The sequence below is a fragment of the Ornithorhynchus anatinus genome, chromosome 5, assembly GCF_004115215.2.
Source record: "Ornithorhynchus anatinus isolate Pmale09 chromosome 5, mOrnAna1.pri.v4, whole genome shotgun sequence".
Taxonomy (NCBI): domain Eukaryota; kingdom Metazoa; phylum Chordata; class Mammalia; order Monotremata; family Ornithorhynchidae; genus Ornithorhynchus; species Ornithorhynchus anatinus.
Genome location: NC_041732.1, coordinates 83,123,761 through 83,136,869, shown reverse-complemented (window position 1 = coordinate 83,136,869; position 13,109 = coordinate 83,123,761). Strand labels below are relative to the sequence as shown.

General features: G+C 54.6%; 1 protein-coding gene across 2 annotated transcripts; it reads right to left on the bottom strand.

The window, feature by feature from the left end:
* Positions 1-1,297: 1,297 nt before the first annotated feature.
* CBLN2 (cerebellin 2 precursor) lies at positions 1,298-11,008 on the bottom strand. Of its 2 annotated transcripts, none has more exons than XM_029064396.2 (4): positions 10,596-11,008; positions 7,033-7,439; positions 3,688-3,807; positions 1,298-2,853 (listed from the first exon to the last, which is right to left on the bottom strand). In XM_029064396.2, the coding sequence occupies exons 2-4, from the start codon at positions 7,390-7,392 to the stop codon at positions 2,656-2,658; spliced, it is 678 nt and encodes a 225-aa protein (XP_028920229.1). In that variant the 5' UTR covers positions 7,393-7,439; positions 10,596-11,008; the 3' UTR covers positions 1,298-2,655. The 2 variants fall into 2 exon arrangements, with proteins under 2 accessions (XP_028920229.1, XP_028920230.1); XM_029064397.2 differs by lacking the exon at positions 10,596-11,008 and adding an exon at positions 9,213-9,471.
* Between the last annotated feature and the right edge of the window lie 2,101 nt (positions 11,009-13,109).

Genomic DNA, 13,109 nt, shown 5'->3' with positions numbered 1-13,109 from the left:
GATATTGTCCCGGGGTCTGCTCTGTGACCTTGGGCAAGTCACTTCATTTCTCTGGGTCTCAGTTACCTCATCTGTAAAATGGGGATTAAGACTGTGTGCCCCATGTGGGACAAGGGACTGTGTCCAACCTTGAATCTACCCCAGGGGTTAGAACAGTGCTTGACACGTAGTAAGTGCTTAATAAATATCATCATCATCATCAACTCGTTGCAAGCAGAAGGTGATGGTGTAGAATTAACGGGAAGTGGAAATATTTTCACTGCAGTGGGGGCATGGGGAGAAGAAAACTAAAACTCATAAACTCTTCCTGTGAAGCAATTATGTTTTAGATTATCAGTTTAACAACTGTTACGATTCAGAATGATTGATTCAACTTCATTTTATCTGATGGGGGCCTGTGTGAACGTAAATATGTACATCTATATCAGATAGTTTATCTACATATATATATTTATGTATGTATGAATATTCATATTAAAATTAGAAACAGATAATTCAGAGAAATGCAATTAATTGGGTAAAAGCATGATATGGTTCATCTCCATAAAAATCTTTTGTGAAGTTCTATCAGGTTTCTGTATCAGAAACCAATTCTGGAGAACTGATGCCATCCTTGAAGCCTACTTCCACTGCCCTGGATTCTGGCCGAGAGGCCACTCAAATATAGGATTATAGGCTGCCTCCCGACAGACCATCTTGGCAAAAAGGCACAAGCCAGGGAAATAAGGGATACACTTAATTGATGGGATTTCTGGCGATTCTAGACATTAGGCCCTCAGGAAATTATGGGAAGAAAAATAAAATGAAAAAAAAAGTCAGAGGCATCTCAGCATGGAAAATGAAAATCGCTCAGCTACAAAGCAACTGCTTTCATCGATTGTACACACTGTGATCTCGTCACACTTATGCAGGTGATCAGTTTAGAACAAGAATATGATGGCAGCTTGTGAGACATCCCTTGGTCTTTGCTCTTTCCCGACACGAACCCACTGAACAAGAACAGCGATCACACCTCTGGTCACCACTACCATCTGAAAATCCCCAACAGAATGGGCAAAAACATCCAAGAGACTCTTAAGGGACATTCTCCATTCTCATTACCACTTCATTTTCTACAGAAATGAAGTTTATAGCCCCAGGCCATTGTACATCATCAAAGAAGGGAAGTCTCTCTGTCAGATTGTGTCTTGATTTTCCAGTTATGTGAGTGCAGTGCTGGAACCCAGTACCAAACCGCAAATATAATTTAGAGTGAAAGCGTGTGGTCTAACAATTTGCACTTTCAGAAAAAAACACATCAGACATCCAACCCATTTATTCTAAATCTTAAACGTTACTGTTTTGTCTTCAGTATTTTGGTTACATTGACGAAAGGAAGATGGATTCTCATCAATTAAACGTCTCATCTTTCACCAGTCGGTAAATCGTATTTTCTCGGACACCTAGAAGCCTGCCATTCAACTCACTGGCCCTGGATTTAACAGGGGTGGAGTCTTTACACAAGGTAAATATGAAAAAAAGACTCCCCTCCCAAGAGGCTTCACTGGCAAGTTTCAACCAACGCCGCACCCTGCTCCAATGCAGCCCCATGTCCACCAAAACTTCGCAGATGCCCCTTTCCGGAACAGACAGATGATGGTTTTCCTCCCTTTTGTTAGCAGGGGAAAAGAGCTTGCTCGAGCATGGGTGAATGAAAGGGATTAAATGAGAACAGCCGAGGAGACCACGAATAGACTTGGTAACGCAAAGAAACAATGTATTTCAGGAGATTTGGTCAAATCAGATCATCACAGCCTCCACGTTCACTTCTAGACAAGTCAGACCACATCCAAAGGTCAAGATCCTGAAAGATTTTCTGGATTGCAAAGCAAGGACCCCCAGGACTCTGAAGTTCTCCTGAGACGTTCGCTGGGGAAAAAGCCGGCAGAACTGTTCATCGATTTCCATTCCTTGACCTACAAGGGTTTTGGGGGGGGGGGGGGGGTTTAGGTCTTATCGATCAATTGACTTTACCTCTTTCAAGCCACCCCCACAAAAATGGGGGGGAGGGGTTCCAAAAATTTGTCAAGGAAAAACACGAACAACACAAAACAAAACCGGATATTCCAATCGTGCAAAATCTGCTCCTCTGGATAAAGCATTTCTTGGCCCAGGTTGTTCCTAGTGCCCTCTCCTGCACCCAGAGCCCCTCCTTCCCCCCTCCCCGAGGCAAAGACCGAGCTGGGGTTGGAGCCACTCTGTTCTGCAGCCTTGCCAACACGCCGGAGCCCTCAGCAACTGAGATGTTTCCTCTGACCCTCTGGGGAGTCTTGAAGGCAAATGGTGGAGTCCAAACCCCTCGTCTCCTCAGGACGACAAAAAAACAGCAAAGGAAAGGAGGGTCACCGTGCCCGACATTCAACTCCAAGATTGACTTTACAATCACAGGTACAAATTGCTCAGGTCGATCAGTTTGACTCCCAAAGACCTCTGTGGTCAAAAACTATTTGGAGGTGTGGGCTCTGGTGGAATTATCACTTTTCGGGATAATACTGGGACTGGAAGGAAACTCTTCTTCCACCCGAAGAGTCTGCAGCACTTTGCATGTTCCAGCGGACTGGGAGGTGATGTTGCCCTGGACTCTGGCCAGATCGCGGCTGGGGATCCTTCAGGCGCTTATAGTGGAAACACCAAGAAGCCGGAGAAGGTGGAGTATTTCCAGCCTCCCATGAGGTTTCCCCTTTCCAGCTTGAGGTGCACTTTGTCTTCCCTTTCCATGTGGAGTAAGACCCCGTTGCTGGCGGCTTCTCTGGTAACATCCTGGTCTCCGGCAAACGCTGAAATCACCGGGTAGCCGTTTTGCATTAAACTCACCTAAAAGACAGAATGAGAGACAGAGGCACAGAGAGACAGACACACAGAGAGAAGGGGGGTGAGTGGTGTAGTCTCTGCCAAGACGGGGTTCCCTATTAGGTTTGGGGGTAGTGGATGCAAGGGGTGTTGGACTGTGGGAGGGCGGGGTTTTAAGGGTGGATGTTGACGGAGTTTAGGGAGAGGGAGGGGTGTTCCGGTGGCTGTTTGGATGGGTGGGTGTAGAAGGTGTCTAAAGTGAAGGGTGGGATCTCTAGGTGGGTGTCTGGATGTAGAAAGGTGTCTAGGTAGAGGGTGGGGTGCCTAAGTGGGTGTCTGAAAGGGGGTCTGTGGACGGTGTCTAGGTGGGTGTCTGGGTGGGGAGGGATGTATGTTGACCTTGTGGATGGGTGAATTTTGGCTTTCCTAATAATAATAGTAATAATGATGATGGCATTTGTTAAGCACTTATTTGGGGTCAAGCCCTGTAGCCCTGTTCTAAACTCTGGGGTAGATAGAAGCTAATCAGGTTGGACACAGACCATGTCCCACATGGGACTCCCTATCTTAATCCCCATTTTACAGATGAGGAAACCGAGACCCAGAGAAGTGAAGTGGCTTGCCTGTGGTCACATAGCAAACAAGTGTCAGTGTCGACATTAGAACCCATGACCTTCTGACTCCCAGGTCTGTGCTCTATCCACTACACCATGATTCCTCCATACTCACTGCCCTCAGAGGACAGACAAGAAACCACCTTCCTTGATCCCCTCTTCCCCCGGGTGGGCCGTGCCTGGTGGACTCCCCCTCCCTTCCCCATCCCTGGGGTGGAGCCTGGCCGGGGAGCAACTCACTCACCTGGATCGTCTGTCTGTTATACACTTTGACCACGTGGAAACTGAAACTATAAATTCCTTTTCTTGGTGCTACAAATATGCTGGAGGCGAGATCGAAGTGATTGCCGATGTTGACCAGCACCTGAAAGGGAAAAAGGAAAGGAAAGAGGGGGGGACATCGTCAGGCCCGGCCAGGCCCGCCCCACCCCGCCCCACCCCGCTTCCGAGTCACTCGGACACGGGGATTCCAGCTGGGACTCTGGAGTTTGGGGGTCCCTGGAGGAGGAGAGGTGCTTCTCGGCCCAGCAGGATGCGAGGCCCGGGGAATTGAATAATAATAAATAATAATGTTGGTATTTGTTAAGCGCTTACTATGTGCAAAGCACTGTTCTAAGCGCTCGGGGATACAAGGTGATCAGATTGTCCCTCGTGAGTATGAGGATGGAGCAGGGGCAAGCAGACAGGCCTCGGCCAGTAACAATAATAATAATAATGATGGTACTTGTTAAGCGCTTACTATGTACCAAGCACTGTTCTAAGCCCTGGGGTAATAATAATAATAACGCTGGCATTTGTTAAGCACTAACTCTGTGCCGAGCACTGGTCTAAGCGCTGGAGTAGGTACAGGATAATCTAGGAATCAGGTTATCCCACGTGGGGCTCACAGTCGTCATCCCCATTTGACAGATGAGGTCACTGAGGCACAGAGAAGTGAAGTGGCTTGCCCAAGGTCACACCGCAGACAAGTGGATTAGAACCCAGGTCCTTTGACTCCCAAGCCACTAAGCAAGCTCGCAGCGTCCCTCTGGGGGCGTTGATCACCTCGGTCCAAGGAGTGAGTCTTTTTGGACGCTCTGCCTCTGGCCTGAAACTTCTCCGGCCCGCGGCTGGTCCGCCCCCAGCCCGCAGCAGCCCGGCCTTTCCCCGGGCCCCGGGAGTGAGGCAGCGGCCGGCGGAAGACGTTTTCAGCCGGAGGGAACAAGGAGGACGGGATGGAGGGACAATAATAATAATAATAATGACATTTGCTAAACGCTTACTATTGGCCGAGCACTGTTCTAAACCGTGGGAAGCAGCGTGGCTCCGTGGAAAGAGCACGGGCTTGGCAGTCAGAGGTCGTGGGTTCTAATCCCGACTCTGCCACTCGTCAGCTGTGTGACCTTGGGCAAATCACTTCACTTCTCTGGGCCTCAGTTCCCTCACCCGTAAAATGGGGATTAAGAATGTGAGCTCCACACGTGGGACAAACTGATTATCTTGTACCTCCCCCAGCACTTAGAGCATTGCTTGGCACATAGTAAGCGTTTAACAAATGCCATCATCATCATCACTGCAAGGTAATCAAGTTGCTGTCCCACATGGGGCTCACAGAATAATGCCCATTTTAGAGATGAGGTCATTGAGACCCAGAGAGGTTAAGTGACCTCCCCGGCCTGACCCACCCCCTGCACCCCCAGGGCTGCGGGCCTGCCTGACTCGGGGACAGCCCCTCCAGAATCATGCTTTTCATTCAGTGGCATTTATCGAGCGTTTACTGTGTGCAGAGCACTGTGCGAAGCTCTTGGAACAGCAAGCAGACACAATGCCTGCCCTCCAGAGGAGCTGGTCCCAGATCCCCGATCTCCTCTCCCGCCCCGCATGTCCTGCGGGGATTGGGACGCTGATCCTGGGGATTCTGGGCAGCAGTTTCTGCCCCGCACTCCCGGACCCCGGACGCTCAGTCCGGGGGTGGTGGGGTGGGGTGGGCGGTCTTTTTGCGTGGTCGCGTGGAAAGAGCTCTGGCTTGGGAGTCAGAGGTCGTGGGTTCTAATCCCGACTCCTCCATTTATCAGCTGTGTAACTTTGGGCGAGTCACTTCTCCGTGCCTCAATTCCCTCATCTCTAAAATGAGGGTTAAGACTATGAGCCCCACGTGGGACAACCTGATTACTTTGGATCTACCCCAGCGCTTAGAACAGTGCTGACACATAGTGAGCGCTTAACAAATACCATTATTCTTCTTATTGGGTGCGGATTAGCGCGGGGTTAGGTGCGCGGGCGTTGTGAAGGGTTTGAGAAGCAGCACGGGCTTGGGTTCTAATCCCGACTCCGCCACGTGTCTGCTGTGTGACCTTGAGCCGGCCACTTCACTTCTCTGTGCCTCAGTTTCCTCATCTGTAAAATAGGGATTAAGGCTTTGAGCCCCACGTGGGATCATCCGATTACCTTGTATGTACCCCCGTTCTTAGTGCTTGGCACATAGGAAGCGTTTAACGGATACCAACATTATGATTCATTCGTTCATTCGATCGTATTTGTTGAGTGCTAACTGGGTGCAGAACAATAATAATAATAATGATGGTATTTTGTTAAGCGCTTACTATGTGCCGAGCACTGTTCTAAACGCTGGGTAGACATAGGGGAAGCAGGTTGTCCCACGTGGGGCTCACAGTCTTAATCCCCATTTTACAGATGAGGGAACTGAGGCACAGAGAAGTGAAGTGACTTGCCCACAGTCACACAGCCGACAAGTGGCAGAGCTGGGATTCGAACTCATGAGTCCTGAGTCCAGGGCCCGTGCTCTTTCCACTGAGCCACGCTGCTTCTGTGCTAAAGCGCTTGGCAAGTCCAGCGCTTAGAACAGTGCTCGGCACATAGTAAGCACTTATCAAGTCCCATCATTATGATTTATTCATTCATTCAATCGTATTTATTGAGCGCTTACGGTGTGCGGAGCACTGTCCTAAGCTCTTGGAAAGTCCAGCGCTTAGAGCAATGCTCGGCACTTAGTAAACGCTTAACCAATACCATCATTATCATTCATGCATTCATTCAATCGTATTTATTGAGCTCTTACGGAGCGCCGAGCACTGTACTAAGCGCTTGCCAAGTCCAGCGATTAGAACAGAGCTCGGCACATAGTACGGGAAGCGGCGTGGCTCAGGGGAAAGAGCCTGGGCTTCGGAGTCAGAGGTCATGAGTTCGACTCCCGGCCCTGCCGCTTGTCAGCTGGGTGACTGCGGGCAAGTCACTTAACTTCTCTGTGCCTCAGTTCCCTCATCTGTAAAATGGGGCCTCACGTGGGACAACCTGATTCCCCTGTAGCTACCCCGGCGCTTAGAACAGTGCTCTGCGCATAGTAAGCGGTTAACAAATACCAACATTATTATTATTAGAGTAAGGGCTTATTAGCAAATATCACCGTCACCATCCTCATTATCGTTACGATTATCAGGGCGCTAGACCGAGGCGATTTGGGGCCACGGCGGGCCGAGGGTGGGATTTTGCGTGTGGCTGGGTGCCGTTGCGGGGCGGAGGGCGGCATCCGTGCCAGGGGGGCATTTTGGGGGGAAGGGGGGATGGTGGGCGGGGGGAGGCGGCCTCCGACCTGGTCGAAGTAGATGGTCATGGTGCGGTTGCTCATCTCCGACGGCTCGTGGTTGGTGCTGCGGGTGGCGGAGAAGGCCACCTTGGCGCTGCCCGAGCGCACGGAGATGCCCAGCGACGAGGTGACGGCGCCGTCGGCCGAAGGGCTGGAGTCGCAGACCACCAGGCACTTGCCCTCCAGCACGATGGGCTCCGTGTCGTTCTGCGCCCGCACCGGCCGCCCGCCGGGCACCAGCAGCAGCAGCAGCCCCAGGGCCGTGCCCAGGGCCGTGCCAGGGCCGGTGCCCGGACAAGGACCCCCGCGCCCCGCGCCCCGCCTCGCCATGGGCGCCGGCGGCCGGCGGGCATCGGGGGCGGGCATCGGGGCCCGGGCCGGTCCTGCCAGGGAGGCCGCGATCCCCGCCGCTCCTGCGACGGACAGACAGAAGGCGGGTCGGGCCCCCGGGCGGAGGACCGCTCGCCCCCCAAACCCCGTCGGGACGGGCACCCGGGCCCTCCCCATCCCCCGGCCCTCGGGACGCCCGTCGAGGCCGCGGGCGGAGGGCAGGGGACACCCCGGGGTGAAGCCGGATCCCCCAAGGGAGAGGAGGGGGCGTGGGGGTCACCCGCACCCCTCCACCGGGGCCGGCCCTCTCCTCAACCCAGACCCCGGGCTGGGGCTGGGGGGTGGGGTTCCAGGGCACAGCCTCGTCTCCCGAAATCGGCCTCTTGGAACTAGGCTCCGGGGGGTTGCCCGGGAAATCCGGTCCTCTGAAATCAGGCGTCGGGGGTGGGGGTGGGAGGTGGGGTTCCCGGGCACAGCCTCGTCTCCCGAACTCAGGCGCCGGGAACTTCCCCGGGAAGGCCGGTCCTCTGAAATCAGGGGCCGGGGGCGGGGGGATTCCGGGCACAGCCTCGTCTCCCGAACTCAGGCGCCGGGGCGTTTCCCGGACGGCCTCTTGGAACTAGGCTCCGGGGACTTCCCCGGGAAGGCCCGTCCTCTGAAATCAGGCGCTGGGGGCTGGGGGTAAGGGGGTCCCGGGCACAGCCTCGACTCCCGAAGTCAGGCTCCGGGGACATCCCCGGGAAGGCCGGTCCTCTGAAATCAGGGGCCGGGGGGAGAGGGGTTCTCGGGCACAGCCTCGTCTCCCGAACTCGGGCGCCGGAGCGCATCCCGGACGGCCTGGTGGAAGCGGGCTCCGGGGACTTCCCCGGGAAGGCCGGTCCTCTAAAATCAGGCGCCGAGGGGCAAGTCGGCCGGCGGGCCAAAGGAGGGAGGGGAAGGGGCTGCTCCTGCTCCCTCCTGTCGGGACCTCTTTCCTTCGTCGTCCGTCCCCGCCCCGCTCCCCCCCTCCTGGCACACGCCCTTCACACCCATCACACCCATCCTCCCAGCCTCCGCACAGCTCACCCAGCCTTCACACCCATCCTCCCAGCCTCCGCACAGCTCACCCGCCCTTCACACCCTCCACTCCCTCTCGCACAAGGACTTAGAGACCCACGGGCCCGCTTCACACACCAACCGGCCCCACCGTGGCACTCAGCACCGCATCCTGACTCTGGAATTTACACACACGCACACACGCGTTGTACACTCCCTCAACACAGCACTCCCTCAGTGGACATCCTAACGCGCCCACACTCTATATCCATATATTCACATGCATGGCCTGCCCGTCCGCTCTTGGACACAGTACACTTTCACGTGCAGTCGCACGAGACCACCGACATCCCCATTCGCGTGCACATTTTGCATATACCCACCCTGAAGCACGCAAACTCCTAATCCTCACTGCTACACCACAGACCCAAACGCACCCCCCCCCCCAACCACCCATATACACTGACTGAACAGTGCTTGGCACCCCCAACCACCCATATACACTGAACAGTGCTTGGCACATAGTAAGCGCTTAACGGATGGCATCATTCTTATTATTACACTGTACCTGCTCACAGAGGTATTCTACTCACTGCCACTCGCTCACCTTGTGCACACCCACCCTGCACGCACACACACACACACACACGCACACACACTACACACACCACACACACTACACACACCACACACACACACACACGACATCACAGCCCAAAAGCTACCGGCTCCTCAAGACTTGTCCTGGTCCGCCCATCTAGCTACCCCTCGCCCCCCGGTCCTTTCTCCACCTCCCTCCTCGCCTCCCTGTCACCTCTCACCGGGAGGGTCTTTTGGACCCTTCAGTCGTCTCGGGATTCGCTCCTTCGGGAGTCCACCTCCGGACCGCACCGAAAGTCACCACAAATGGTCCGCCCCACCCTTTCCTCCACCACACGCTCTGCGCCCCGTTCCCCGTCCTCTGCCTCCCCCTGCCCCATCCACCGTCCCTGTCCCTTCTCAGCCCAGATCCCGCCTTGCCCCTGCCCTGCTCAGTCAATCCTATTTATTGAGCGCTTACTGGGTGCAGAGCACTGTCCTAAGCGCTTGGGAGAATACAATACAGCAATAAAGAGAGACAATCTCTGCCCACGACGAGCTCACTACCCCGCCTCTGTCCCCTCTTCCTTTCCCTGTCCACTGTCCTCTGTCCGCTGTCCCCGTTCCTGACCCTTTGCCTACTCCCTCCCTCTCCTCTTTCTCTGTCCCCGTCCACTGTCCACTGCCCCTGTTCCTGACCCTTCTTTGCCTACTCCGTCCCTCTCCTCTTTCTCTGTCCCCGTCCACTGTCCACTGCCCCTGTTCCTGACCCTTCTTTGCCTACTCCGTCCCTCTCCTCTTTCTCTGTCCCCGTCCACTGTCCACTGCCCCTGTTCCTGACCCTTCTTTGCCTACTCCGTCCCTCTCCTCTTTCTCTGTCCCTGTCCACTGACCACCGCCCCTTTTCCTGACTCTTTCCCTATCCCGTCCCTGTTCTCTTTCCCTGTCCACTGCCCTCTGCCCCTCTTCCTGACTCTTGTCCTACCTCCCCGTCCTTTTTCCGGGTCCACTGTCCCTGTCCGAGTCCCTGATCACGATGTCGACTGTTCCTGTCCCTGTTCCTAACCCTTTGCTTACTTCGTCCCTGTCCTTTTTCCCTGTCTCTGTCCACTGTCCCTGTCCAACGCCCACTGTCCACTGTCCCTGGTCTCTGTCCCTGTTCCTGCCCCTTTGCCTGCCTCGTCCCTGTCCTTTTTCTCTGTCTCTGTCCACTGCCTACTGTCCCTGTCCAACATCCACTACCCACTGCCCACTGTCCCTGTCCAATGTCCCTGTTCCTGACCCCTTCCTGCCTCGTCCCTGTCCTTTTTCCCTGTCCCCGTCCACTGCCCACTGCCCCTGTCCAACATCCACTGCCCACTGTCCACTGTCCCTGGTCTCTGTCCCCGTTCCTGCTCCTTTGCCTGCCTCGTCCCTGTCCTTTTTCTCTGTCCCTGCCCTCTGCCCACTGTTCACTGTCCCTGTCCAATGTCCCTGTTCCTGACCCTCTGCCTGCCTCGTCCCTGTCCCTTTTCCCTGTCCACTGCCCACTGTCCCTGTCCAACCCCCACTGCCCACTGTCGCCGGTGGCGGCTGGGCTCCCGCCCCTGCTCCATCCCCGGTCCCGGCGCCGTTCCAACTCTCACCAAGTTGTCAGCCCGCAGTTGTCCCCGGCGGGCGAGCGGGCGAGCGGGCTGCTGGTCCCGGTGGGCCCCCCCCACCCCGAGCCCGGGCAGACCCTCCCCCCTTTCTTCTCGCCCGAGCTTCTCTTGCCCGTCCTCCGCTTCACAGTCCCGCTCGGTGGGAGCCCAGCTCCGGGCAGGGCGCCGTCCAAACTACCAAGGCCATCTCTTCGGCAGGGCTAAGGAGCGCCCAGGCTCCCCACCCTCGCCCCCCGGGCCGGGAGGATGCCGGCTCCGGGCCCGGCTGGACGCGCCCTCCTTGCGGGTGGGAGCCGGTCCCGACGGGGTGGGCGGCTCCGGTGGGAGCCGGTGGCGGGGCCAGTGTCCGCGTCCGTGTCCGTCCCGCTGCAGGCTCGGCCCTGCTCTGCCTCCCCGCTCATTCGCCCACGTTCCTATCAATTCCCCGCCCCCGGGACCCTCCGAGCTCCAAACCTGGGCCGGTGGCGCCTCCCGGCGGCCGTGCCACCTCCCCACCGCCCACCGGCCGGGGTCGGGGGGTCCAGCGGGGGTCGGGGGGTCCAGCAGGGACCGGCCCGCACCCGGGAGGGGCCCGGAGAGACACTCCTCCTCCTGCTGCTGATGCTGCTGATGCTGCTGCAGCTAACCATAATAATAAGGATGGCATTTGTTAGGCGCTCACTATGTGCAAAGCACTAGAGAAGCAGCGTGGCTCAGTGGAGAGAGCCTGGGAGTCACAGGTCTGGGTTCGAATCCAGACTCTGCCACTTGTCAGCTGTGTGACCGTGGGCAAGTCACTTAACTTCTCTGTACCTCAGTTACCGGGTCTGGAAAATGGGGATTAACTGTGAGCCTCACGTGGGACAACCTGATTAACTCCGTATCTACCCCAGCGCTTAGAACAGTGCTCTGCACATAGTAAGCGCTTAACAAATACCAACATTATTATTATTCGGAGCACTGGGGAGGATACGGGGCGATCAGGTTGTCCCACCTGGGGCTCCCAGTCTTAATCCCCCTTTTACAGATGGTGTAACCGAGGCCCAGAGAAGGGAAGTGACTTGCCCAAAGTCACACCGCTGACAAGTGGCTGAGCCGGGATTTGAACCCGAGGCCTCTGACTCCCAAGCCCGGACTCTTTCCACTGAGCCACTCCGCTGAGGATGCTGGTGCTGCTCCTCCTCTCCCAGGGCGCCGCTCAACACAGCTGTCCTCCCTTCCTTCCCTGCTTAGGTCCTCACCCATTCATTCATTCATTCATTCATTCATTCATTCATTCATTCATTCATTCATTCATTCATTCGTTCGATCGCATTTATTGAATGCTTTCTGTGTGCAGGGAACTGTACTAAGCGCTTGGAAGAGACAATTCATTCATTCAATCATATTTATTGAGCGCTTGCTGTGTGTGTGTGCAGGGCACTGTACTAAGCGCTTGGAATGTACAATTCGGCAACAGAGACAACCTCTACCCAACATTGGGCTCACAGTCTAAAAGGGGGAGGCAGACAGCAAAAACAAAACAAGTAGTCAGGCATCGATACCATCAAAATAGATAAATAGAATCATAGGTATATATACACATCATTAATGAAATAGAGTAATAAATGATATATACAAATATACACAAGTGCAGTGGGGAGGGGAAGGGGGTAGTCATTCATTCATTTGTATTTATTGAGCGCTTACTGAGTGCAGAGCACTGTATTAAGCACTCTACCAACTGATGCCCCTGCTGTTCTCCTTCTAGCTCGCCGGGAGAACCACAGCTGTTTTCTTTGTGTTCATTTATTTCTGTTGTGGTTGTTTGTTTGTTGTGGTTGTTGTTTTAAAATGTTGCCCTGGCGGTTATTTATATTGCCCCCCGGTTTTTGCAAGAAAGAGAAGAGGCCCTCGCTAAACCACTCAGGCTTAGCACATTGAAGCTGCTGTTGAGGTCTCAGAGATATTCCGCTCTGGGCCCACGGTTTGTACCTGCTCTGACTGACTCAGTCAGTCAGTCAGTCGTATTTATTTTTGAGTGCTTACTGTGTGCAGAGCACTGTACTAAGTGCTCACCTCCATCCCGTAAGGCATAAGGGCAAGGTGTAGTTGCCCACTCACTTCTGCATCCAGTATAAACTTCTCATCATTTGTCATCAGTAGTACTGTCTGAGCACTGACTATGTGTGGAGCACTGTACTAAATGCTTGTGAGAATTCAGTGCTCTGTACAAAGAGGACATTCGGCGATTAGATCAATCAAAAATGGTATTTAATGAGTGCTTAATGCCTGTGGTACACTTTAAGTAGCTGTTCAGTGTGCAGAGTAGACATGTCCTGCCCTCAGTGACTTTACGATCTGCTGGGGGAGACAGACATTATAGGTAGGGGAGAAAAATGAGTACATGTGCATAAATACTGTAGTTTGGGAGGAGTGAATACTTAAATGCTTAGGCAATAGAACTAAGTATATGGGTGACCAAGTAGTGAGGGACAGAGATGAGAGATTCATCAGGGAAAGCTTCCTGGAGGAAATGTG